We start from the raw sequence: 27,903 nt of genomic DNA on the forward strand, positions 1-27,903 counted from the left end.
ACCATTTATCTGTTATACTTCCCCATTTCCCCATAGATTTGTGTACTGCTGAGCACCATCTTTCAAAGATAAACCCCACAGCAGAGTGTAATCGATGTTACAGATGGAAAAGTTATGTCATCCAGTCTGTCTCCAGGCCAGTCTAGGGCTGTACGTGACTGCATGTTTCAGTGCTTTGTCAATTCTAGATTAATATGTCACAAATAACAGCTTTCTGCTCTGCCACTGAAAAACTATTCCATAGCTAAAAGGTAATTTTTTAAAATTGATATTCATTTTATGTTCTTACTTTCTCTTTATTTCTCCCATAAGCACACTTCACACCACCTCTTTTCTGTCTTCCTCCTCCTGCCTGGCCCCCAGTGTTTGTACCTTTCGAAGATGTGTAGATTTTTTATCATGTGCACCTTCGGTTGATAAGTCACCCGTTACACTCATTTAATTCATCTGCTCTTTCCACAAAAGTTCTTCAGATCTCAGATCTGTTTTATTGCTTTCCTCTGACCTCTCTTTTGCCTCTGTTTTCCTGAAGTGTCCAGAACTGAGCACAAGAACACATGCTGAGCTCCACCTAAGCTACTGCCAAGAATGTTTTCTTTCTCAGTTGTGTAATACTGAAAAATAAATACTCGGCATGTGTTTCTCACAGGGGCATATATATAACATCTAGCATTTTGGTGGGTTTCGCAGAATAGGTCTTACAGTACTGAGGGCATCTTGAGTCTGCCCTCAGTTCCATGGCAGCTTTACACAAGAGGAGGCCCAAGTTCTCAGTTTGTGCATGTAGCTTGGACAGTTGCTTTCACTGCCCCACAGCCATCATGTCACTTTTTCAGAAACTTCATTAATTCAGCATTAAAACACGCACGCTTTCCTCTGACATGTCCTGAAAATCTGCGGTCTTAATCATTCCTCTAGTGATAAAATGCAACATCCTTGCAGCACACCTTCCTTTTGCAAAACTGATACAGACATGGCAAAATTCACAGCATGCAGCAGGATAATCCAATTCAGTGCCAACAAGCCTGAAGCATGAAGAAGTCTTTTTTTGTCATTACTGGAGAGCAAATCTACATGAAAGTGCATGTTTGGAGGCACACTGGTGAGTCAGTGCTTAGTGCTACCAGCTGGAAGGGGCAGATGAGGTGACGATAGCAGAGTTGTTCAGGCAGCAGTTGAGATCACTGAAGGGAGCAGTACTTTCTTCCAGACAGAAAGACAGCAGCCTGCTCTTCACATCAGCTGGCTGGACAGAACCTGGGAGCTAATCTAACCTCTTGACAGTCCTCTAGTCTCAAGAATGGGCAATGGGAATGGGCCGGGTGTAAGTGAGTTCATTTCCATATGTCTGCTGTGCGTGGGGGAGGCAATGAAATGACTTTGTTGTTGTTTTAGATAGTGTAACCAGGAAATGTAGCAAATTAAAAGACGCATCAGAGGCTGTGAAATAAAAACAGCATTATCCTATGAAAATATGAAATTATACCCCCTGGAAATAAATCTAGCTAGAAAATTAACTGATGATAATAAAGTACAGGAATTGTTGGAGCACATGCAGCCAGGGAGTTTGGGCAATGTTTACAAGCAGTGTAGTTGATGGTGGCTGCTGGACTTCATGTTGCACTTGCTCTGTTTTTCAAAATACCTTATGAGAAGGTTTCAGGAGATTGCCTTTCATCACTTGACAGCTGTATTGATCTCTGCCTTCACATATACATAGATTTTATATTTGTATGTGTATATAAATATATAAAAATATGAGTGGTTGTGCACGAATTCCTCTTCAAGTCATTTATTTCAATTGCAATAGTGTTTTCTCTCATGAGTTTACTTGTGCTGGAAGCAGACATAACTGAAGCAACCTCTAGTACTGAAGAGCTTAAAGAGTATGTGAGTAAATAGAGGAAAAGCTAGGACCCATTTCAGTAAAAACAACAACAACAAAAGAATAAAATAGTGGCAGTAGTAATTAATAATATCTTGGAGTTCTTTAGTGAGGCCCTAGCAACTCCAAATTATATCCAGGTAGCCACATTGTTCATTGTCCTTATACAGGGCAACTTGCGCTGTATGCTGTAATTTACAGTGGAGTTGCCTTGATCTTACTGATGAATTAAAAAGACCATTAGTAGTGCTGCTTGCACTATCGAAGCATAAAATATTTTAATATAAATAGCAGCTCCCTTGTTCTCTCTTCTGAAAACAGCACTGGTTCCCTCACTGATGAATTAACTGTAGAGAAGAAAAATAAATAAGCACATTTCCTGCACTAACCATCAGTCTTTGTCATGTATACATTTTAGATTCACATATCTAAAGTCAAACTGAATCCACTCCTTTGCCAATGCTGTAACTTGCTTTAGAATGGCTTTGTTAGTGCTTGTGAGTGTAACTATGTCCTCCCTAAAACTGTCAAAACTTTTGTCAAATATCTGTCAAATGATAAAGAACGTGTTTTCAAGGAAGAATGTGTAAGAATGTACAAACTCTTTGAGTGCCCTTTCAATGTCTTGTGATAAACAAATAAGTCTATCTAAAATCACTACTCCTAGCTAGTTTCCAGTGCTATTTTGTGGAAAATGGATCAGAGCATCATGACTTAGAGATGATGATAAAGTAGTGATAAAATTTCTGCATAAGGTGAGTCTTATTCTGAGTAAGGGCCTTCATCCCTTCTTCTGCAGCTAGCTGCAGTGCAAGCACTTTGCTAAGAAGCCATGGGCTGGAACATGGGAGGTTTTTGTGTTACTGGAGGACTCTTTTCTCTTTGGAACATGTCAGGTTGAAGAGATACCTGCAGACACAGTAGGACAACTCACCTCTGGAAGTGACGGTGTTTCTCTTGAGAATTGAGGGCTCCTCCAGGAAGATAAATGGCATGGCTTTTTGCCCTCTTAGTTCTCTCAATGCCTTTTTAAGCTTTCATTCCTAAATACCTGAAGACATCATATAAATGCATTAAGTGAGTTTACATGCCTGAGATTTTACTACCATACAAGCAGCAATCAATAACTGGAAGTCTATTTCCACCTTCCTGTCTTCAACAGGTGTCTTAGTGAAAAGTCTCTCATTAAGATCTTTGTAATTTACCTGACTATAAAACTCCAGTCTCTCCTGGGTGCAAAATTTGATCTCTTCAAAAAGGTGGTAGAAAAGGCAATATGAACATGATCAGGTTGCATAGTGATTTGGAATTCATGAGCATCGTTGAAGATACTTAAACCCTGCTATTTGCCCACCTCTAGATCTGAGTTACTTCTTAGTTGTCAGAACAAATACTTCAGATCTATCATATAAGAACTTCTTTGACCTCAGAATGATTTCTGATCAAATGAGAGATGCAGAGAGTTGTCTGGGGGAATAAGACCTAGTGAATTATTAGATATTTTCAGGAGTCTTATTTATTCTCTGCAGCAGTGACAACAAGATTAAACTGAATACTAAACAAGCATGTAGTTTTTTATTATATGATGGCTATTTAATTTTATTATATTTTTCTGGCTTCTGCAATCTTATGCCACACAAAAACTCTGATTATTTTTTTTTTTACTGAATTGAGCTGTTACCATGTGTTCAGTGTTTTTAGTGGCCTTAAATAGTGTTTCCCTTGACAGTCCGTTTTCAGACTTTAAAAGTATGAAAGAAATCATTTTCCATGCCTCTCAAAAGCTCAGTGCACATATAGGAAGGTTGCACAGCTGTGTTCGCCCAAAAATACTCATTCCCCCCACCAAAGCACAACAAACATCATCAAGTGTTTAAATGCCTACAGTTACAGTCGAATTTTAGGAAGATTGGTGTCTGGTTAAAACCTCATTGCAAATGAGTCCTAAAAAGTCAAGATGTCACTTTTTATGCAAACGCAATTCCCTAATTTCTGATTATCGACTTAGCTGAGCTAAATGAGTTAACTAAGGTGGCTGTTTTTTAGTGCACTTTTGGTATGCATCACAAATACCTGCACTCTGCCAGAGACTTTATTGAAAGAAGTCACTCAGGGAGGTAGTGGGGCCAGCATACATGGGAACACCTTTTGTTGCACCGACACAGAGAAGACAGTGCTGGGTTGGCAGCAGTATTCACAAAATGATAGGACTGTTTTTGAGCACAAGATGAGTGAGTTCACACTATCCAGACAGAGCAAGGCAAAGTGCAAACGTACCATTTACTGAAGTCATTCAATTAAACAAAAGTCCCTACAAAGAAAATGGTTTTATAGCATGTCATGAAAAAATACTTGCCTTTTACTTTAAAAAGAAAAAAGACTGTTTAAAGGGGGTGATTGTAGAGTATGTACCACTTCTAACAGATTTGCTGTGCAGAAGTACATAAGTGTGACTGATGTAGAGGTACTTGTTTATTATAGAGCACATTTCAATGCAGTAATCATAAATATTGCTAAGGTTGTGCTCTGTTGAAATATGACCTACATACTCTTGATTGTTTGTGTTACGTGATTTGTCTGACACCCATTACATTCTGGGTAATGGCAGCCATTTGTTGCTGTGCACAGCAGGCTCTTTTGACAAAAGAAAATAGGCAGCAATAAAAAAGCTATAGTCTGAATTACATTCTGCACAGTGCTGCACTGCTGAGAGTTTGTGCAAGTGTGTTAACAATGCTCTGAACTGCCTCTTGTCAGCCTTCAGCCCGTAATGGCCATCTGTCCTTCCATAAATCTGTCAAAACCTGCTAAGTTCAAGAGAGCACAGAATATACCTTGTACTGTCAACGCTAAAATGTACACTTTTGGAGAGAAATTGGTGTGTATGAAATAAAGGTTATAGAATACTGTAACACTTGATTTAGGATCATGGCCTGAAGTGAAGATTAGCAGTGATTAGTGTAACGATGAGCAGAAGTGACACCAATGAGCAAGTGTGCAGCTTTACCATTTTCTCAAAGTTCACATTTTGGGCACTGGTCATGGGACGTGCTGACGGCAGACTCTGTAGCACCGACTTAAACAAGAACCAATTCAAAACTTTGCTTCCCCTTCATCCCCCAGTGGAAGTTTGTTCAAAAGTTAACTGAACATTTTTCAACTTGTATCTGTTTATACTTGCTTGTGTGCTTCCTGCTTCTGCTGAAAACCAGGAAAAGAGCCAAAATGCCACGAGGAAGTCCTTTCTTAGGATGTCCCCAGCACAGTTTTGCCAGCAAAAGAAGTGCCAGTAAATTTGGCTCAGTCTGTACTTTTGGAAGGGGTTTTTTTTTGTTATTGTTATTTTTTCCTCTCCCATCTAAAGACTGTTGGACTCCTCATTGGGCTTCTGTAAACTGTTACGTTCTGAGTATTATTTGCTTTCTTTCAGGGCTATCTTTAAAGAAACGGGAATGGAAACAATATTTTGTTTTGAATATTAGATTATGTCTTGGGTTTCTGTACTGAAATTTTCGTGTGTGCAGATATTTGAGACATTTACTGTGGAGTGGTTGAATTTTATAAGGATGGGCTGGAATTAATATTGTCCTACTTCATTCTTTCTTTAAAAACACATCTGAAAATTCAGTAACTAACCCAGGTCATTTCTGGGGCTATATTATTTCATGACTAAAAGTGCTAATTCTTGGTTGTTTTGTTATATTTTGTTTCTTATTTAGAAAACAATCCTTACTTACTCAAATCTTGAATGTGACTGTAGATTTTTAACCCAGAAATGGTTACTGAAGAATTTGGAAGAGGCCTGATCATTTTGCTGGAAATTTGTTTAATAAACAGAAATATTTGTTAGTAAGGAGGTAGATAAGGTGTGAAATGTATGCTGCTGAATTAGATGAATTTTTGGGAAGGAAGTGAAAATGGAGGACAAATTAGAGGAAATAGTCGATGACTTGGCACAAAACTTTTTCAGTTTTAAATTCACATTTGGGCTAACTAGACTTACAATATCTTTGCTTCTATTTCTCTGACTTTGATGGCGTTAGGCAAAGTCTTTACATAACCATGTAACCATTTTTTCCAAGTGCTCAGACAAAATTAGTCTTCTTTCTCACAACTGCTACTCATGTCTTAGTACTCGTATTGGGTTGTTTTGTTTTTTTTTCTGAAACAAATTCATTGCAGACAATGCAGTGGGACTCCCAGTCTCCATTTCTCATCCTTAGGGAGCACTATGCATTGATGAATGCTTTTTTTCTCTACAGCAAAACACTATAAAATATGTTCCATTTGCATTGATCTGCTGAGCTCCATTGTATAGTTAAAAAGACAAAACTCTGCAGCCATGTTTGAAACATTCATTTCTTGGAAGTGTCTGCACTCTTCATTCTTGCTATGGAAGTCATGAAAAGCTCATTGCTTGGGCTAGAAAAGGAAATCTTGGACAGCATTGTTCAGTGTACTGTTACTCTGCACAGGGCTATTCTTTATAGAGGCTGAAGAACTTCTATGATTTAAACACAAATTGTAGAAAAAATAACTGGAAGATGTTGCTTTGGTTTGCAGGTTTTACTAGAATGGGCTGCAGTCCTTCCGGCAATTTCATCTCATCATAGTGATGTAATGCATTACAGTTATGTGAAAAATCGTGGTAGCTAGTGATATTGTTAATCTTGAAATTCTTATCAGTTTCATATCTTATTTCATGACTTTCACTAATATTTGGTTGTAGGTGCAGTGGTTCATTAAAATTGTACTAGCTTCATTGTTCACTTTGGTTTCAGTTGCAGAACTACATTTCAGGCAAAATGTATTAGTTATGCTTACAAGAATGTATTATACATACATTAGCAATGGTTTACTAAGTTAATGAACTGTGGAGACAAAGAGTCATTTCAGTCAAGTAGTAGAGTTGCTGTACTTCCTTACATTCAAGTTTTGTGTACTGCACAAGTTGCTTTGGTAGCTCTCATTTATTTTTCTTGGACTTCCTTTTATTCAGGTTTTTGTCTGTTAATTTCCTTAGATGTTTGACAGTGCCAGTCCTTTACTTTCCGTTTTTGTATCAAAATCTTTTTGATTTTTATCAGAAAAGTCTTTTGATTTTTATCTCTTGATCTTTTCTATCAGAGTCTACAGAGAGGCGGGTATCATGAAAGAAGGGGAGGGGTAGAAAGGATGTTGAAAATTAATGGCCATGCATTAGTACTGTTGCTATTGTTGTCACCAGAACTTTGGTGTCTCAAACCCTAAATACTCTAATTTCCAGATGAATTAAATTAAATTGACGTAGAATTGCTTTTTTATCTATTTTAAAAAAGCATGTATGTCTTTTCACTAAAATTTGTCTGCTTAAAAATATTCTGTTCCTCCTTTTTCTCCCCCTTCAGGCCTAACTCCACCTACGACCCCTCCTCATAAAGCCAACCAGGATAATCCTTTCAGGACTTCACCTAAGCCGAAGTCATCATGCAAGACTGTTGCACCACCTTCAAAAAAGCCCCGTTATAGTGAGTCTTCCAGTTCTCAAGGAAACAACCCAGTCAAGAAGGGTCCAGAACAGACTGAGCTGTATGCACAGCTTAGCAAGACTACAGCACTGTCCAGTGGACATGAGGAGAGAAAGACAAAACGGCCCAGTTTGCGGCTGTTTGGTGACCATGACTACTGTCAATCTGTGAATTCAAAGTCGGAAATACACATTAAAATATCCCAGGAACTTCAGGACTCCAGACAACTAGAATTTAAGGATTCTTCACCTGGGTGGCAGTGTCAGATTTGTTCTTCTTTAGAACAAGACCAGTATTTCAAGAAAGAGACTTTACAGACAAGTAAGCAGGGATCCCAAGGTAATAACAGAAAACAGCTCCAAGACCAAGAAATTCGGGCTGAACTGAATAAGCATTTTGGTCACCCCAGCCAAGCTGTTTTTGATGAAGAAGCAGATAAGACCGGTGAACTAAGGGACAGTGATTACAGTAATGAACAATTTTCCAAACTACCTATGTTTATAAATTCAGGACTAGCAATGGATGGTCTCTTTGATGACAGTGAAGATGAAAGTGATAAACTATGCTACCCTTGGGATGGGACACAAGCCTATTCATTATTTGACGTATCGCCTTCTTGCTCTTCTTTTAACTCTCCATGCAGAGATTCAGTATCTCCACCCAAATCCTTATTTTCTCAAAGATCCCAAAGGACACGCTCTAGATCAAGGTCCTTTCCTCAACGCAGGTCTTGTTCCCGTTCTCCATATTCCCGATCGAGATCAAGGTCACCCTGTAGTAGATCCTCTTCAAGGTACAGTGAGCAATTTCATACATCAGCATTGTCGGTAATAAGAAGGAAAACAGCAAAAACACAGAGTGACTTGAAGGAAATAAATAATTAAAAAAAAAAACCAACAAAACAACTTGATCCAGTGCAACTGTTTTTATTGCCCTGTTCTGATTAGCTCTGAAGGTTACAGGATTGCTGCAGAAACACTCGTTGCCATTATCCTTTAAATTTGCCAAGTTTACACTTTCTGAGTGGAGCCAGTCAGGTCAGAGGCAGAGCAATTGGAGAGATATACACAACTAACCTTTCCCATTATCTGCAAGTGCCCAGTGCCAATCTAGCTGCGGTCCCTATCAGATGAAGTTGACAGTGGCTGACTCTGTGCTCTCTGTTAGCCTCAATAAGAAACATTATAGGAGGGGGGCAAAATCACTTGAGGCCCCTTAGTTGACTAGGAGATCGCAAACTGTCACTGGAAAATTTCACAGGTAGCTTAGAAGAAATTGTAAGGTCAGGTAAGAGGTAGCTCAGGAGAAAATGGTGTCAATAGATTCAAAGTGAATGACAGAGGTGAATGGTTTTTGTTTTTTCTTCTTTCCTGCAGATCTTGCCACTGTTATGAGTCCAGCCACTGTAGACACCAAGCACACCGAAGTTCTCCCTCACGTGCAAGGTCGCGATCCAGATCACCGTACAGTCGCAGACCCAGGTAGTGCATTTTGTGTGCATTTAGTGTGCTTTTCAGCTGGTTCTGTAGAGATAATAAAGCATTCCAGAAACTGTATTACTAAATTTACATTAAGAAATGCAGGTGCTTGATTTAATGACTAAGTTATGTTTCCTAGATATGACAGCTATGAGGAATATCAGCATGAAAGGCTGAAGAGGGAAGAATACCGCAAAGAGTATGAAAAACGGGAATCTGAAAGGGCCAAACAAAGGGAGAGACAGAGGCAGAAAGCAATTGTAAGCACTGTGAAGATAACTTTCATTTTGAAATAGGTTTCTGTTTCTTTTGGTAGATTTCTAAAACTCTAAATGAGATTCTATTTTCTTTCTTCTTTGTAATGGAACAAACAAAATGCAAAAATCTGTTTATGTGCATTTCTGTGTATTTAAAATTTTAGGCAAATATATGTTTTCATAACAATTTGTGTTTTGATTGTACAGCACTATTTTTTTCAGGTTCTTTAAATTGCAACTCTCCAGGTCAGTCAACAGAAAAAGAAAAAAAAAGAAAAAAAATTTTTAGAAAAAGGCTTCATCCCAGACAGCAAAGGATTAAAAGTGACCCAGTCTATTCCTTATAGTGATCTATCAGTGAACCCACAGTTTGTACTATATGTCACCTACCAGGATGCCACTGGTCAAGTCTAGTTTCAGTATTTCTCTTCCTCTGCAGAAGCAATGTAAGAAGCCAATAATCTGCTTACATACTGGTCACTAGATGTTTCTAGTAGCTGTAATTATCTATACAGAGAGTACAGAATTTGAAACTGACATCCAGAGGCATGTCTTTTATTGTTTCTTTCTTGTCTATGACACGGTTTATTTTTAAGGTATTTTTAAGATTTTTTAGCAAAATAGTCGGAAGGCACAATGCAATTTAAAAATGTCATTTCACGCTGGCCCTTTCACAATGAATGTGTGTTACTTGATTATTTTGTTCATCTGACTGAAGTACCTGCAGCAAAGGAAATACCCATGAGGTGATAAGCAACTCCCTTGCCTGTATAGCAGCAGGACAGAAAAATGGCTATTATATGGATGTGTGGATTTTGCCCCCTTCTAGTTCCCCTGCATGATGGTTTTGATAAGCTGGGAGCTGCTGTAATTCTGGACTCCACTTGTGATTGTTAAGCCTATCTGGTGGGCTCCCTTAATGTTCTCTCCAAAGCTCAAAATGAGTAGATCTCTTTCCAGTACGTTTAGTGAACTTTGTAGTAAAAAATTATTACAGACTCTTGGCATTTCTCCAAATACTTACACCCTCCAAACTACATGTATGAAGATCAGCAGAGACTAGTATAGTCTGTGGCAATGAGAAGTTCTGGGAGGGAATATGCATCTTTAGTTTATGGATTTCATCTCTGTTGCTACTGTTCTTAGTGAGCTTGATAAATCATTTTGCTTTTTCTCTGCACCAGGTGACCTGTGTACATAATGTAGGTGATACATAAATTTTGTAAAGCATGAGATTCAGAGCTATAGCATGTTCTGATCTGAAACTCAGGGAAGCTGTCAACTGTTTATGGGCAGATCAGCACAGTTCGGTGATTAATGGGGTGGGGAGACTCATGGGACCACGCCCCAGGAAAAAGGGAAAGGGAAAAGGGGAAAGAGTAGGGATATGGGCCTAAAAACAAAACAGTGGTAATGATCTGAGGAGAAACAAACTAATTTACTAAATATGATAGTGGAATGTAAGATAACAATAGAATATAATTGGAATTGAAGCTAAGAAATAAAAAAAAATGAGAGTGTGTCCAAAAACTGAAGGCCTTACTCTAATGCTGAAGGCAAGATGGCTAGGGAACACACACACACTGCAGAGATGAGCAGAAAGGAAAAAGGGACCTCTCGTGACTTGCAAACAGTTTTATCGTTCCCTCTGAATGGAAAACAGAAACACAGAATCCTGTGGGGCATGTAGTTGTTCTTCTTTTCTGAGAACCAGATACCCAGAAATATCAACAGTCCATGGCATTGGAGTATTAACTCTTTAACTCTCAGTGCACTACATAATGTTATGATGTGGAATACTGATAAAAAAATCGTAAAACCATGACAGAAGGGAATGGAAGGATTTTGCATGGCTTCAGAATGGGCTATATTTAAGTCAACTGTTGGTGTTTTTCTTGCTTCCATCTGTTTAGAGATAACACTGACTTCTGGCAATCGTAACTTACACTGGCTGTTCTTTCTTAGATCCAACATAAATTAGAGTTTTAAGTAGACCTCTGTCATGAATGTATCTTGCTACTTCTCAATTACTGTATCTTCCTGGTATAAAAACCCGAATCCTACTGAGAAGATAGAAAATTTGATTTAGTTTAAAATGAGGAAATGTTTGGCTACTAACTAATGAAGGGAAAAGGAAGAAAGAGAAGATCCCTGAAAAGTTCTAGATGTGCTGCACTACCATATTCTCCAAGTTAAGAATTTTAGTCTTTTTTAATTCAAGACTGAATTTATTTTCTCTTCTAAAGTGAGCATTGTCATGTTAATTAACTTCATTAATGAAATTGTGTATTAATAAACATAAATAAATTAGACCTGAAATGATGTAGTGAGATGACAAATCATATATTTATAAAATATCAATAAATAGAACATGGCAAAAATTTTAAATGCAGTCATCCCAGAGCTGCAGGAAATGTAGCTGAAGTCATATTAATTCCTTTCTCCAAAGTCTACCAGCACTTTCACTTTAAAATCTGTGTTGAATCATGCCAGTTTATTCCCTGTGCGAATCAGTGGGGGATAGGAGACAGCATAGAAAGGGAAGCCTTGATTCCACAAAGTCAGTGATAAGGTGTGTATTAACTGAACAAAGGTGCTATTTTTCGTCCAGCATTCTCTATTCCCTTTCTTACTCCTTTTGGCTTATGAGTCTCTTATGTGTCACTCCTTTCTTTCCTAAAGGGCCCAACTCATTTATTGTTCAGTCATAAGAATCCCTTCCATCTTTCCTTGAACTCTTTCTCTAAGTTCCATAAGTTTAGATTTCCATAAATTCTGCATTGGAGTCTTTTTTCCTTTCTTTCCAGCTCATCCTCATGCTGCAAGAACTGGTTCAAGACAACATGTCTCCTAATACTGTTAAAAAAGCAGCTCAAAGATTGAGCAGTACTAGGGCCCCAGGTGCTGGCTACTCAGGGAAGGTAGCTTTTCTTCATGAAAAGCACAGTGCTGAGATCTCAGGGAGCTGGCTGTAGAAAAGATGCACAGAGGAAAGGGAACAGGAACCGTGACTGAACAAAAAGCCATCAGGTCTTACTGGTTCAATATCTGGAATTACTCTCAGTGTGACAACAAGAGTGTGAATCCCAGGAAAAAGAGATGAGAAAAAAATAGGCATATTTTAATCTGTCAAAACCATATGTGTAGCAATGCCCTCTGATTGTGCAAGCAGCTTGTATTTTGGCAGATGCGAAGATATATTGGCAGATTGCTGAAGAGGCTTGTTTTAGAAGCCTGTGCGCATGCTACATGGCAAAGGTATATTTAAATGGCTACACGGTCAGTCTGCATGCGATGTATTGGCTGCAGTAGCTTAAGATCAACTGAAAGCCTGAGCTGGCATTTCTCTGTATGGATTCCTATCTAGATTTACAGCTATATTCAGGTGGCTTAACTTCAAAAAGTTCTGTGTTATTTTTCTCTTTGCTTCTTCTCTGTCTTCTCTTTGCCAGTGACTGGAGATTCAGTGTCTTTTTCATGGAGTGGGACCTTTATTTTGAGCAGTCTCACACAAAAAATATAGAATGCTGAGCCCACAAGTCATTTTTCAGTTAGAAAGTCAGGATATTTTTGTCATTCATTTATTTATTTGTATTCTTGGTTATGATGCCTTTCTTAATGGAATAAATTTTAGCAGAGTGTAGTTTGATCTTGATGTCACTTGTCCACAATTCATTTTAGAATGGGTCCTCATTGAACAGAAGGCCAGTCTGCCACCAAGACTCACTTAACTTAATAGTGCTCTCCAGACCATCGCAGAGACACATTCATTCATCATGAAGCTCCAGGAACAACTGTAGGACAGAACAGGCTACTCAGAGCTTTCTAGAAATTACAATCTAACCCCCAGCCAGGGCAGATTGCTCTGTTTTGCCAAGAAGACTGAGGACTGTTTTTTTCTTGTGTACACCCCAGGCATTTCTTAGGCATGCAGGCTTTTCCTGCAGCAGATTATTAGACCACATGGCAAATACCTTTCGGGGCATGGCTTCTACCTTAGTAGAAAATTACTATTAGCATTACTACTTTCATATATAAGTGCTGACAGCCTGTATGAGACAAGTCCCTGCCCCAGAGAGCTTACAGGAGCAAGAAGATAAATTCACTGTGAGGCCACTGCAGCGGAAAAGAAACACATGGTTTCAAAGAAAATAAATTTCTCTGCAACAGGAAGGCAGGAGAAAGGTGGTTTCCTAAATGAATGCTTGGGTTCTTTGAAGTCTGAAACCAGACACAGCCCATAATGGAGTAAATTCCCACAAATGAAGGAGCAAATGCATGTTGGTTGTTTAGTTTGGACTTTTTTTTGTGGTTGCTCATCTTGGTGGGCCTGATCCCAGGCATTCTACTTTTTCTGTACAACTTACTGAGAATATTTCAAATGGATTGTCTAAAATCTTGAGTTTTATTGATCCATCGCTATGTTTTCAGCAGTCACCCTGGAAGGTGGCAGAACTTTTTCAGTCCTCAGCCACACAACAAGATTTGAGAATATTGTGCAGTGTTCTTTTTTCTTCTTCACTTTTTGTGAGTCTTCCTTTTGCCGTTCATACATGTCTACTGGTCATACTTTATCTTCTTTAATACAGAATCTAGAGCAATGTTTCTTACTATTATTATGATGTCCAAATCTTACGTTTTACTGGCTCTTGCATTCATAGCATTTCTATTTTTCAGACTCTGCCCAACCACTCTCATTGCTTTTTCAAAACGTTTTCTGGCCTTCAGTTCTATGGATGAAGATGAAGTTACAAAACACTGGGCATGTAAGGTGTTAAAGAAAGGGGCTTGCACCCAGCCAGCCACTTGTGCTGCAGGAAGCAGCAGAGCTTTGATAAGCTTAGAATCATGGAATCAGTAAGGTTGGAAAAGACCACTGAGATCATCTAGTCCATCTGTCAACCCATCATCACCTTGCTCACTAAACCATGTACCTCAGTGCCATGCTTATCCTTTTCTTGAAAACCTCCAGGGACAATGACTTCATCACCTCCCTGGGCAGCTTGTTCCAATACCTCACCATTGTTTCTGAGAAGTTGTTTTTTGTAATATCCAACCCAAACCTCTCCTGACACAACTTAAGGTCATTACTTCTTGTCCTGTCACTGTTCACCTGGGAGAAGAAGTTGACTCCCACCTCAGTCCTTTTAGGTAGTTGTAGAGATTGATATTGATAAGCCTCACCATCTTTAATACCCTTCTCTAGACATGCTCCAGGGCCTCAATGTCTTTCTTGTAGTGAAGGGTCCAAAACTGAACACAGCCTCGACATGCGGCCTCACCAGTGCTGAGTACAGAGGGGCAATCACCTCCCTGCTCCTGCTGGCTACACTGTTTCTGATGCAAGCCAGGATGCCCTTGGCCTTGTTGGCCACCTGGGCACTGCTGGCTCATGTTCAGCTAACAGCCAGATCCTTTTCCTTCATGCTGCTTGTGGTAGACCTCAACTTTATAATTTCTTCTTATTTTTAGTCTCATCTTCACATAGAGCATAGTTGGGCTCTTGGAGAACGAGTTATGTACCACAGATGTGCAGACAAAAAATGGTAGGGGAAATGAGGACAGCAGCACCCAAGGGTGCAGTAAGGAGAGGCAGACAAAGAAAACAAATGTTAGGTGAAGAAGCCAGGTACAAAAAAACATGTGAAAACTAATATGTCTGTTGGCCTGGGATTTAATCAAATTAAAGGTTAAGAATGAGGAAGGGGAAACAAAGTGAATTTTGTAGACAACCTTTGCAAGACAAAAAGACCTTTAACATCAGAGATATTTTGGACGTGAGTGATAGTTTTATTGACACTTAAATTTGTGAAGGTATATCCTGGTCCTGTTTTCTCCAGGCATGCTAATGTTCTAGCATTTTAATTTGATACTTGAAATAGTGATTTTCAGTCTAAGATTCTCTGCCACATTTGCCTCTTCAATTGTTCTTACTGCCAGGAGGAAAGAGCAAGATTAAGAAGAAGGAAATTTAGACAAAGAAGACAGACATACTGGGCTTGAGGAAGCTGTCCGAGCTCTTTTTTTTTCCTTTATTTACTTGGTAAAACAATGAGCTATGTACACTTAAAAGCCAGAGCAGATTCAGGTTGGGTATTAGGAAAAACTTGAGTGGTCTGGCACTGGAACAGGGAGGTGGTCACCATCCCTGGAGGCATTCAAGAAATGTGTAAATATGGTACTAACAAACATGGTTTGGTAGGCAAAATTGGTGGCAGGTGGATAGTTAAACTAGATGAACTTATAAGTCTTTTCCAACCTTAATGATTCTGTGATTCTGTGATGGTAAATCATCTGCATTTCTGGGAGGGGAATATGAACACAATTGTCTGGAGTTTCCTTCAAGTTCATTTTCCCCCATTAAGTTGAAAACAGAAGCTTTTTTCCCTTGTTCTGTAAATTTCCAAGGCATATATCATCTCCTCTGACAAGTGCAGTAAAAAGCATACTTAATATGCACATATGGACTTAAGCATGTAATGTATTATAAAAATAAGGGTCTTTAACATTTAGAGGTATCTTATAATCTTGTTAGGCTTGTATAACTCTTATTGTTAATGGGAGTAAAATGCAGGTGTTTTTTTAAATACAAATATTTCTTTCATAACCACTTTAAATAAGCCAAAGCTAAACAAGATAAAGACAGTGCTGTATGAATCCTGTGTTCCCCAGTACCTCATACCATCACAGCGTTCTGCTTAAAAAAAATACTTGAACGAACATCTCCTCATGTACACACTAGAGGACATATGGTGCATTTCAGCTTTAAATTTGAATTTCCTTAATTTTGCAAGTTTAACTTATTCCCTTAGTGATAGTTTAACAGGCGTTTTTCAGTTGTTCAGTTTTGTTTTATTACAGTTGTCTTAAAGGGATATTAGATATATAAAAGTTATTAGAAGGATAGAGGAAGTAAAAATTGCACAGGCATGCACACAGACTTATGGGGAGCATGCAGTAGTTACTTCCATCACTCTGCAATATAACAATCTCTGTGTCAGGAAGTGAAACATTATGTTTTTTCAGTTGAGATGTATTATCTCAGCTAAAGTATATTAAGCAGTCTGCTATGTTATGTTCTGCTCCATCTGGTCAGCCATTTAGGTTCAATAGCAAGTATCAATGGAATTGTTTCTTATCAAGTGTTTCAATGCAGTTAAATCCTTGATTTGGTAAAACAGTCTGAAAAAGTAATTACTGTGCATATGCAGATTTTCTTCTTTTTGAAGTTTATAGCACCCAGCCATACTGAAAGGAAGCAGAATGAGAATGGGGGAAATGGAAGAAATGCAGATTTCTGTTGCTTGCTGTCTGTATTTCCTAGTTCGTAGAAGGTCTACCCAGACTCCTGAAACAGGAGAGTAGGAGTAAGAAACAGCAGCTGCCTGCTGAAGTAACCCTTCTTCGTAAATGTACGGCCATCCATGAGCATGCTTACCCTTCTTTTAGCTGTGCTAACTTCTTTAGGCTTTATGCCTCCAACAAAGAGCAAGAACAGCTTTTAAATGGTGAACTTTAGAGGGCATAACATTTAAAAATGAAAGTGTCTGTCCCAGCAGGGCAATAGAGGACTATTAATCTTATCATCTTGGTTCCTTGGATAATCAATAGAAGCAGTAGTTTCAGGCATTTAAATGAGACAGTTACCTGATCTCTTTGAGTAAGGAGAGCATTTACATACTTTGGAGGAGCAGTCAGAGTCTCCACTTGGCCAACCGGGGCTACAAAGGATCCAGAAAGCTGCAGTTATCACTTTTTGTGCTATACCTTAGTGAGTACGGCTTTTGTCCAAGAAGTGAGAGTAGTGGATCTGTCCTCTGGAGCTCTGGACTCATATCTTCAGTTTCTCTGGAACACAGATGAACTGGATTTGGGCCCCTGAGATTTGTGAAACCAGGAAAAGTGTAAACAAAAATAGCGACTCAGTATGCTAGTGAGAAGTGTCTTCTGTTGGGAGGCAGGTATATTTGTTTCAACTTCCAGCTGCAGGAATTGTTCATTTATTTCACATTAAACAGCTTCTGGGAGCAGCGTGCTGTCCTGTGAACAGGGAACCATGATTTCGCATACCCATATGAAAAGGAGTTCTGATGGTCCCTTCATCTCAGATGAGTGCTCAAGCAAGTAAAGAAGCGGCATCAGGATAATTTCTGTTTCCACAAGCATTGTGGTCTGATCTCAGTCTTACTGTCTTATGTGTGCCAATTAGCTGTGGTCCAGAAATGACTGGTGCCTTATGCCTGTCTGGGGACTCTCAGAAAACATACATTTTGTGCTATAGCTGAACTGTGACACTGTAAGCTACCTTACTCTTCAAGCTAGGATGTTTCTGAGCAGGAATGCAAATCTGTATTTAGGTCCCTAGAGCCTTCAGCGTTGCACAGTTGAGGTGCCATTAGCCTTTAGGCACCTTCAGGTTAAGATAGTCAAGAATTCTCAGCAGTCAATATAGCTCCTTTGGAATTCAGCACCTACATTCTATGCAAGTCTCAGGTGTCCAAGTTGATGGTTTAAACTGACATTGCTCCACTGACTGACAGATTTACATCAGCTAAGAATTTGATGGAGGTACAATTTGTGGGACAGACACGTGGGTGTGTGCAGGGGTTGAGCAAGAGGCCAATAGTTCTCCAGGCCAAAGGCAATCAGAGCATTGGGGCTATCTAAAGCTACTGCTTCTTTGCTCTGATTATTCTAAGGTCAGTGGCTTTTCACTTTTTTTTTTTTTTTTTTGGTGGCAACTCACTGAATGACTTTGTCCCCAGTAAGGTGCTAATCCAAGTATTCTTGAAGTGACTCTTGACAGGTTTTCCCTGTCTTTCTGTCATTCTCCTGAGCATTTTCACTCAGAAAGGAACTATATGACCATGACTGGGTTATTTTTAAAGTGTCTTTGTTAGTTTGTGCCAAGTGTCAAAGGAACCTGCAAATGACCCCCTAATCTGTAAAATCAGAAAATTTTGTCATGTTCTTCTTCCTAACAAAACCGAAGGTAGTGGTGACCACAGGAAATATTTTATTCTTCTCTCTTCCCTCCATTTATTTATTTTAATATTTATTTTAATAAAACTCATTTTCTGGACTCCTCACAGTCTTCCCTCTGTTTAAGGTATAGATTGTGATGGAACTGCTGATTGCGGAATGAGTCAGCTCAAGAGTCATCTGAGTTTATAATGTTATGTCTATAATCCATTTTGTTATGTTTATGATACACTTACACACTTGCTGCATTATTTTATGCTACTTCACAACTTAGTTCCCAGTGTTGTATAGCTAGTAAGAGAAAGGGGATCCCTGGTCCTGGAGAATTTGTAATCTTAAAGAGCAAGTCATGGGAAGATGGAAGGGAAAAAGATGCAATAAGATACAGAGGGAGTGGTCTGTCATTTTATAGCAGAATAGTGACAGCACTCAATGAAACCTTCTGGGAGAAAATCACCCAAAAAATCTGGCATCGTTTAAATACCTTAAAGACTTTCCAGGAGAGAATATTTCAATCAGTAGCGGAAAGCAGTGGATCTTCCACAAGTGATTATTAATATAATTATGCATCCTCTGCATATCCATGTGAATGTATTTGTATGCATATATGTGTAGGTTCCTCTGTATTGCACATTTGGTAAAATCTTGTCCTGCTCTTTCTTAACAGGAAGAGCGTCGTGTGATTTACGTGGGTAAAATCAGACCTGACACAACCCGAAAAGAACTGAGGGACCGGTTTGAAGTTTTTGGTGAAATAGAGGAGTGCACAGTAAATTTGCGGGATGATGGGTAAGAACTTCTGAAATTTACTCTTGTTTGAGAACTGCTGTATGTAAAAAATTATGGCAGTAAGATTACTGGTATGGCAGTTACCAGTGTAAGTACTGTTACAGATGACATGTTGAGTTCAAAACCATATTTATTTTCTTTCATCCTTATTTATTAATCTTGCTAGTTGAGATTTCCTGTCCCAGAAGTAAGTATTTAGCTGCATGACAGGACGATCAATGGATGCTGTACTTCTGGCATTTCCACTGCTGGATCTCCTGCAAGTTCTTGCTTTCAGGAAGGGGTTACACAAATTTGTGTTAACTCTTTTTAGCCTTTTTTTTTCACCACTGTCTTTTTTAATTACAGAGACAGCTATGGTTTCATCACCTACCGCTATACTTGTGATGCCTTTGCTGCTCTTGAAAATGGATACACTTTACGCAGGTCAAATGAGCCTGACTTTGAGCTGTACTTTTGTGGACGCAAGCAGTTTTGCAAGTCTAACTATGCAGACCTAGGTAGGTATCTTGTTCTCTGTGAATTAAAGTACATAACTGGAACCATGTTGTAACTCAGAAGAATTTAGTCTGCTTGTTTTTTGTGACCTGCTTCTGTTACTTGAGTGGTCAGTGTAAGGTATTTAAAGAAGGTGCTTTTTCACTTGCACATTAAAGTCTACTAATCAGAGCTGTACAATGTATTAACTTTTTCAGATATTTCAGACTGTGAAAATTTTTTTAAAGCCCATTTCCATCATTAATGAAACAAATGATACGAAGTTGGGAGGATTGGCTAACACGCCTGAAGGCTGTGCTGCCATTCAGCGAGACCTGGACAGGCTGGAGAGCTGGGCAGTAAGAAACCAGAGGAGGTTCAACAGAAGCAAGTGTAGGGTCTTACACCTAGGGAGGAATAATTGCATGCACCAACACAGGCTGGGGGATGAGCTGCTGGAGAGGAGCTCTGCAGAGAGGGACCTGGGCATCCTGATGGACAACAGGTTGGCCATGAGCCAGCAGTGTGCCCTCGTGGCCAAAAAGGCCAATGGCATTCTGGGGTGCATTAAGAAGAGCATGTCCAGCAGGTCGAGGGAGGTGATCCTCCCCCTCTATTCTGCCCTGGTAAGGCCTCATCTGGAGTACTGTGTCCAGTTCTGGGCTCCCCAGTACAAAAAAGACAGGGATCTCTTGGAAAGAGTCCAGCGGAGGGCCACAAAGATGGTGAAGGGCCTGGAGCATCTCCCCTATGAAGAAAGGCTAAGTGAACTGGGTCTGTTTAGCCTTGAGAAAAGAAGACCGAGAGGGGACCTGATCCAGGTTTATAAATATCTGAGGTGTGGCGGCCATAGTGGTGAGGCCAGTCTCTTTTCAGTGGTACGTGGAGACAGGACGAGGGGAAATGGACATAAGCTGCAGCATAGGAAGTTTCACACAAATGTGCGCAATAACTTCTTTATGGACGGAGCACTGGAACAGGCTGCCCAGGGAGGTTGTGGAGTCTCCTTCTCTGGAGATATTCAAGTCTCACCTGGACGCCTACCTGTGCGACCTGGTGTAGGGAACCTGCTTTGGCAGGGGGGTTGGTCTCGATGATCTCTAGAGGTCCCTTCCAACCCCTACAATTCTGTGATTCTGTGATTCTGTGAAATGCCCAGTATTCAATAGTATATTGCCATAGTGAAATGATAGTACCCCAGAAACTTCAATTCTTTACTGTTTGTTGGTGTGCTCCTTTTCTCTAACACGATTTGTTTTCTCATCTTTCCCCCAAATTTGCTGTAATCTTATTTTGCTGTGAGTTGTGTGGTAGAATTTGTCAGAAATACTCCTTAAATGCGATTTGTAGTTTCTTAGGTTTGAAAGCTAGAGGGACTCCTGACCAAATCTGACCTGTACTATAGCAAAGGGCACAGATCTCAGCTGGTGGTTTTCACACTGTCCATCAGCATCTATGTGTGAACGTGTCTCCCTGCAAGGACTTCCATTCATGATGTGGGAAGCTCCAGCCAGTGGAGAGAATGGCAGATCTCTTAGTGATGCTGTCCCATTGGTGACTGACAGTGATAACTCACCTGGATCTTCCTCAGTTCTGTTCTGGCATAAATGTAGGGTTCTGCCCCGTACTGTGGGTCAGAGTATGATGCTTCCCCTTGCAAGGATGTTTGGAAGTGTTAAAACTCTTACAGGAGGAGTACTGATGTACATGCGTAAAGTGACCATGCAGACTTCCCAAACATCCTTTTAATATTATATTATAATCTCACCTCTTATTTAATTACCTTTGAAAGTATTCATCAAATGTTAAAGCTTTCCTGATGCCTGTGTAAATAGTCTAATGGTACAGGAGATGCTCTTTTCTGAATAAAATAGCAAGGGACAGTTTGCTGTTGAATCTATATTAATCAGATACTGTGGGTTTTTTTTTTTTTTTTTTTAGGAATAAATGACCACAGTCATTAAAATCTCTGCATAACCCTGTAACACAGTGCTAATGAAATCTTGTATCTACTGCCCTTGGCTTTGTACAGTGCAGAAAGTGAATACAAATATATTTTCACTAACCAATTGATGTATTTTTGGAATTAATGATAAAGACGATACACATTGTTCACAATGAATATGCTATACTTCACTTCAGTGGCTATACAGATAATATAAAGCTAAGAAAAGGCAATTGACTGCTGGAGAGATATAAGGTAATGTTGAATATGTAAAAGGTAGCAAGGCATTTGTTGAAATGTAGGCTGATAAAAACAATATAAACGTTATAAACAGATTGAAGTCTTAACTTGATTTGACTTATCTTTGGTAGTGGAAGTGAAGGTCTCCTGCGTCTCAGAAAATCTAGGGTTTGAAATAAGTTGTCTAAAGGGAACCCTCCTGAAAGATTATTCATCGCTGGGCGTATTTCCTGGCACATCTTGCCAGAGTGAGTGGGATTCCCAGAGTATCTCTAAGCAGAGTATTTTCACTTTGTCCCATTGACAGGTTGAGCTTCTCTACTTCAGACTGCATTCTCTGTATTTCATTGTATCTGATATTGCTACACAGGCAGGATGAACTTTAAAATTCATGAGCTAGTACAAGGACAGGAAGAATTAATCAGCTTTGGGTTGAGTACAGAGGAAAGAAAACACTTGAAAATAGTAGTCAGAAGTTTAACACCTCTCCTCTGTGCGAAGATATTGTCTTAACAGGACTTGTAATGAACATTTAATTCACAGTATGTCTTATAGAGGTAAATGGGGAGTTCTGATTAATTCAACAGAAGAAATGGCAAGAAAATGGCACTCTCTGTGACATAGGAACCAGGGAGAGCCAGTGCTGAACAGGGATGATTCCAAAAGCAAATACAATTCTTGCAGTCGAGTCAGGAATTGCTGCAGTGGAACTGTATGGCCACAAAGCAATCCCTCCTTTGCTCTAGGAGCAGAATGATGTCCTGGCAACTGTTAGCACTGGAGCAGGTATTACATATCCCACCTAAAACACACATTCCACAGATGGTGAACTGCTGTTCTTGCTGTTACACTTATGTTTCAAAGAGCTGAGGATGTCACCTGAGATTGTTTGTACAGCAGTATGGAGACTGCCCTGAGTTGCTCATGCTCTGAAAAAGCAAACCAAAACAGTCAGAGCAGAAAATAGGAGAGATTGAAGGAGGTGTGGTGTGGTGCATCAGGCCCTGCAGCAGGTCAGCCCTTGGCCGTGTCTCCTGCATGCCTCTCTGCAGGCTGTGGTGGCTTTCAGCACAGTCAGCTGCTATCACCTATCTCAGGAGAAGTAAGTTTGAGATATTAGACCTTACATGCAGAACCAATGCATTTTTTGGTAAAACATCTGTGATGGTTACCTGGACTAGATGTGAACCAGATGATCTCAAGACATCTCTTCCAACCTCAGCCATTCTATGACTACTGAGTCATAGAGTGGCAGTGCTCAGTCTTTGGAGAAGCTCCTTGGAGTAGTTTACCGGTTCAATACATACACATTCATTTTATAGTTCGCTCATTCTGCTGAGGACATACTATGCATTTTTTAAAGTCTTGTTCTTATCAAAAAGCCAGCGTCTTGTGCCTGTTAACTGAACTTGCATCTCTTTGGGTTTCAGATTCAAACTCAGATGATTTTGATCCTGCTTCCACTAAAAGCAAGTATGACTCCATGGATTTTGATAGTTTACTTAAAGAGGCACAACGGAGCCTGCGCAGGTAACATGTATCACACCCGAGGAAAACGGAGGGATGGCGAATACCTCACGGACATCACGTCCTTCAATAATGGACAATTAAAAGTCATACTTAGGAATTTCTCCTACTTTACACTCGCTGTTCAAAACCATGGTTTACATGAACACAGCTGCTCGAGGAGGGAGGAGGCAGAATGGCTTTCCAGCAAGCACACGCGTGTCCATGGGTGTCAGCTTTGCTTTCGCGGGTGACCGGTGGCGGGGCAGCCTGCGGTCCTCTCGCGACCGAGGGCAAACCACATGTCATGGCAGCAGTTCCACAGAGATACACTTACAACGTAGAACTTCAAAATGTGTACATAGTGCATTTTAACAAAACGAAAACAAAAGCAAAGCGAAAAAAGAACAAATTTGCGAACTATGGCTGCTGATGTCTGGGAATCAGACACTGCATTTTTTTTTAAATGAAGCTTCTTCTCACAACACAGTGATAAATGACAATCCAGAAGAAACCGCAGGTCCCACAACCCTGCAATGTGTTTTAGTTTTAAGATCTTTCTTTTTTTTTTTTCTTTTTTTTTTTTTTTCTTGCAGAAGAGAAAATGAAAGGCTAAAGCTTCCCTAACATTTTGAAGTTTCGTCTTTTAATTCTGACACCCATGTAAATGTCTACAACGTTGATCTTCCACAGCAAAGTTTTCAAAGCCGTGTTAATGGTCAAATGTGCAGCTTGTTCAGCGATTTATTCTAATGAGCGGACGTGGTGTTACATTATTAATGAGAGTTGGATATAACTATCTGGGTGTGAGCGCAGATAGTTAATTTGCTACGTTCTCTAAAGTAGTTGAGTATTTACAGATGTTAAATGGAGTATTTTTATTTATGTACATACTGTATGACAATGTTCTTTTTTGTTACAGCTATGCACTGTAAATGCAGCCTTCTTTTCAAAAAACTGCTGAATTTTTCTTAATCAAGAATACTCAAATGTAATTATATGAGGTGAAACAATTATTGTACACTAACATATGTAGAAAGCTGAACTTATGCTTATATATATTTGATTGTAAAAAAAAAAAAGAGAAAAGCGTGTGGGTGAGGACGTGCGAGTGTGCGTGTGTCTGACTGCAAAAACGCTTTACACACATTCATCCCTTCCTTGGTGAGCTTATGTAAGAATTTTGTCAACAATGATCCTAGCCCAAAAGGCGTTAACCACTTCTGCAGTATTTTTCCACATTTTTCTCATTGCTTGTTTTTTTTTTGCAGTTTTATACACTGAATTTGTTAGGGGAATGAAATTTTCTCATCTAAATTTTTCTAGGAGATACCATAATTTTATGTAAAGTCTCTCAAATGGGTAATCATTAAGAAATGTTTTTATTTTATGTATCAACAGTAGTTTTGGAACTAGAGATCAGAAATCTTTTTAAAATGCTATTTTATTTTAATTTTTGTGATTTTAATTTGATAAAAATACGCTGAGGTACTCAGTACAGTATGATTTTTACAGTAATTCTGTGTCTAAACACTGTTCTCGAAGCCAGTAATCTTTTCATTGGCAGAGTTTAATGATGGTATTTATCTATATTTTTTACAGTTATGCATCCTGTATAAATACTGATCCTTCATTCCTTTGTTTACTAAAGAGACATATTTATCAGTTATGATTATCCTATTTATTATAAATTATGAGATGACTAAAATAAGAAAAAGGCCAGTGGAAATTTTATACCTAGGATGCATGATGATTGTCAGTTTGGAGTAAGTGCTTCGTCTGAAAATTCAGCTTTTGCAGAAGCAGTGGTTTTTGTTGTTTTTTTTTTTGTTTTTTGTTTTTCTTTTTTTACTATGCACTAGCATGGCCTCAGATGTGCCCATGACATTGTTGCTGATGACATTGCTTCTGCTAAATTAAATAGAAACTTCAGGAAAGTGGAAAGAAAAAAGAACAAAAACACAACCGTTAGCTACTACTATTCTGAGCATCAGAATTTCACCTGATCTTGGAGACTCTAGACTGAATCAGCAAAGTTTGGAATTTGCTTGCGAATGTATAGATTTGGTATTCTATTACTGTTTGGCATTCATGACTCCTCTTAAAGGTATGGCACACCTAACTATTTAATCTCCTTTCCCACTCCCAATCTTAGAAAACTGATTCCACCCCATGCCAGTGCAGTTGATTTTGATGGCTGCATTCATTTTATCACCAGCATATTGTGTTCTGAGAGATTCCACTGTCTGTCCTGTTGGATGCTTGCTTGATTTTTCGGCTTCTTATTTCTCAGTAGATAGATAGCAATAAAAATAAAAAAGAAAAAGGAAAAAAAAGAAAGAACTTTTTCAGAGGTTCTGTGTTACAACCGTAACATTCTTTAATCTGCATAATTCTCGTTGTTGCTCTGTAGGTTAAAAATGCAGGTATTTTAACTTTGTGTGAATGCCAAACTAAAAGTTTACAGTTTTCCTTTCTGGATTTTGAGTATCTTCTGTTGTAAAGAAAAATATTAAAAGCAATAAATTATTTTTAAGAAATCAATATTTAGTAGATTATATTATGTGTTCAAGGACCAGATGCATTACCTATTTTGCCTTTAAATTTATGTGATTACATTTTAAATACATTTTCTTTTGCTCTATATTGCTGACATGAATAAATTGGTGTGGATTTTTTGGGGGGAGTGGAGGGAGGAGGGGGGAGGGTTGGTTATTTTTTTGCCAAGCAGGCAAAAAGTCATAGGCCTTTTTTTTTTTTTTTTTTTTTTCACTGGCCTGGCAAGCATTCTTATCTTGAAGATGGCTTTCCTCTGTGGATTTACAGATTACATATAGAAATTAATGTAGAGCTAGGATTGCTGAATAAAGCTAGTTGTATCCTTTGTAGACACTGTAGTAGATAACCCATCAAAATATAAACTCCGTTTTTCCTTTCTTTTTTCCCCTCCCAAGAACATTTCAAATTAGCACATGTTCCACATTGTCACTGGCGACAAATTGCAGCATAGCTCTGTATGTCTTTGAGATGAAGACTGTTCTGTTGCTTTCATGCTGTGGTAAGTACCACATCTGCAATACAGGTAACGGAATTGCTACTTAGAAACTGTGGTCTTTTCTGGAGCTATAACAAAGTAATTCCTACATAAGGTAAAATGATCCAAATCCAAACAGAGGGGGCCTAAAATTGTGGAAAAAATATCCATACTGAACTGCTCTGAAAATCATGAAAATCAGCTGGGCTGCCATCACCAAGAGCAGCACTGAGAAGAAAGTTTGTGCCTCTGGGGTGTAATACTTGGGTCAGCTGGAAAAAAAAAAAAAAAAAAAAAAAAAAAAACCAACAAAATACATACCTTCTTATCCCTTTAGATATAAGCTTACAGTAGGTAATGATTATGTGTCCTTTTTGATGGCTGTAATGAGAACTTCAATCATTGTAGTATAAGATCTGATCTATAAATGACCTAGAATAGCCATGTAATATAATGTGATGATTCTAAATTTGTACCTATGTGACAGACATTTTCAATCATGTGAACCACTGACCTGATGGAGCTACAGTAAAATTTGTACAGTAGGTGAACATGTGAAGCTATTGGTTGGACTATGCTGAACAGGGAAAGCAAGCTATTAGTTAAGCCCACACTGGGCTGTTTTCCACCTGCCAATTCTACATGTACTTTTGTGGTTTAATTCATTGTATGAAAATTCCTGTGATTTTTTTTTTTTTAATGTGCAGTACACATCAGCCTCACTGAGCAAATAAAGGGAAACGAATGTTTCAAATCCACTTCTGTTTCTCTTTTTTATCAAAAGTGACAGATTTCTCACCCAGCTTGTCATTGACTGGGTTTTCTATTGCTCTCCTTAATGGTCACAGCTGATTTCAAATAGCCCAGATCACACCTGCACCTCTGGCAGGGGGCAGAACCACTAGTTTTAATAATTGAGTAGCAGAAAGGTGATACCTGCTTTTTCCCCATAAATGCTTGAGGCTGTTGAAGGGCTAACATAAATCTTCTGGGAAGATTTTTGAAAAAGGCTCAGTGGAGAGTTACGAGTTACTGGCTCAAGTTATGAGAGGGTGGGTAATGAAGGGCCATGCTTGGATCCAGGTTGTGCAGGAAGGAGGGACTGACAAATCCAAAATGGTTGGTATCTTCCATTCTGAGATGACAAATACCTTTGTTAGGAAATGGCAGCATCCTGACATTCATTTGACATCCCCTCTCTCAGACTGGCTAGGAGGATCGGGCAAGTAGATGGGATGACAAGCCAGGCTTTGTTGAATCCTTCCTGAACAATACAGTGTGCAGCATGGTGGCCTTCCACACCAGCACTGTCACGGCAACAACTCTGTGTAGAAGTGCAGTTAGTACTCACAGCTCTTTCAGCTAAGCGTGGATGAAAAGGAGAGGTAATTGGTGTGGTGTGGTTTGGTTTGGGCAGGTTTGTTAGCAGCCAACATACCATTGGAAGCCTATCCCAGAGGCTGTCATACAAACAGCAACACAGTAGTATGACAGAGCTGACCGTGCCATGCTTTGGCCATGAGTATGCTCACCTTTGACAGCATGACCCAGAAGGTACCTGTGCCCTGATCTGAGACACAGCCTAGCACAGCTGGTGAATTTTAGCTGAGAGGTTTTCTTGTACTCTAGAGCAAAGCTTGCCATTGATTGCCAAGTATGATCTTGATGCAGGCAACCCCGTGTGTTTGGACAGAAGGTTGGGGCAATGTGTCTGTGCGGAGAGCAGGCCTTTCCTGTCGTGCTTTGCTGCTGACCATCAGTGCTCCTCTGCTGTGTCTTCCCTTCCCATACATTGTGTTGTTT

At 39.3% G+C, this 27,903-nt stretch overlaps 1 protein-coding gene across 3 annotated transcripts in view; it reads left to right on the forward strand.

Moving 5' to 3' along the window:
* PPARGC1A (PPARG coactivator 1 alpha) overlaps positions 1–26,414 on the forward strand; it is a 347,064-nt gene extending 320,650 nt beyond the window's left edge. For all 3 annotated transcript variants that reach the window (XM_085223377.1, XM_003205895.4, XM_085223378.1), the window contains 6 exons: positions 7,273–8,185; positions 8,769–8,873; positions 9,010–9,130; positions 18,777–18,898; positions 19,247–19,398; positions 22,991–26,414. In XM_085223377.1, the coding sequence (XP_085079503.1) occupies positions 7,273–8,185; positions 8,769–8,873; positions 9,010–9,130; positions 18,777–18,898; positions 19,247–19,398; positions 22,991–23,094 (1,517 nt within the window). In that variant the 3' untranslated portion in view covers positions 23,095–26,414. The remainder of the gene's footprint in view (positions 1–7,272; positions 8,186–8,768; positions 8,874–9,009; positions 9,131–18,776; positions 18,899–19,246; positions 19,399–22,990) is intronic.
* The last annotated feature ends 1,489 nt before the right edge of the window (positions 26,415–27,903 follow it).

This window comes from Meleagris gallopavo, chromosome 4 (genome assembly GCF_905368555.1).
Source record: "Meleagris gallopavo chromosome 4, MGAL_WU_HG_1.1, whole genome shotgun sequence".
Lineage (NCBI taxonomy): Eukaryota > Metazoa > Chordata > Aves > Galliformes > Phasianidae > Meleagris > Meleagris gallopavo.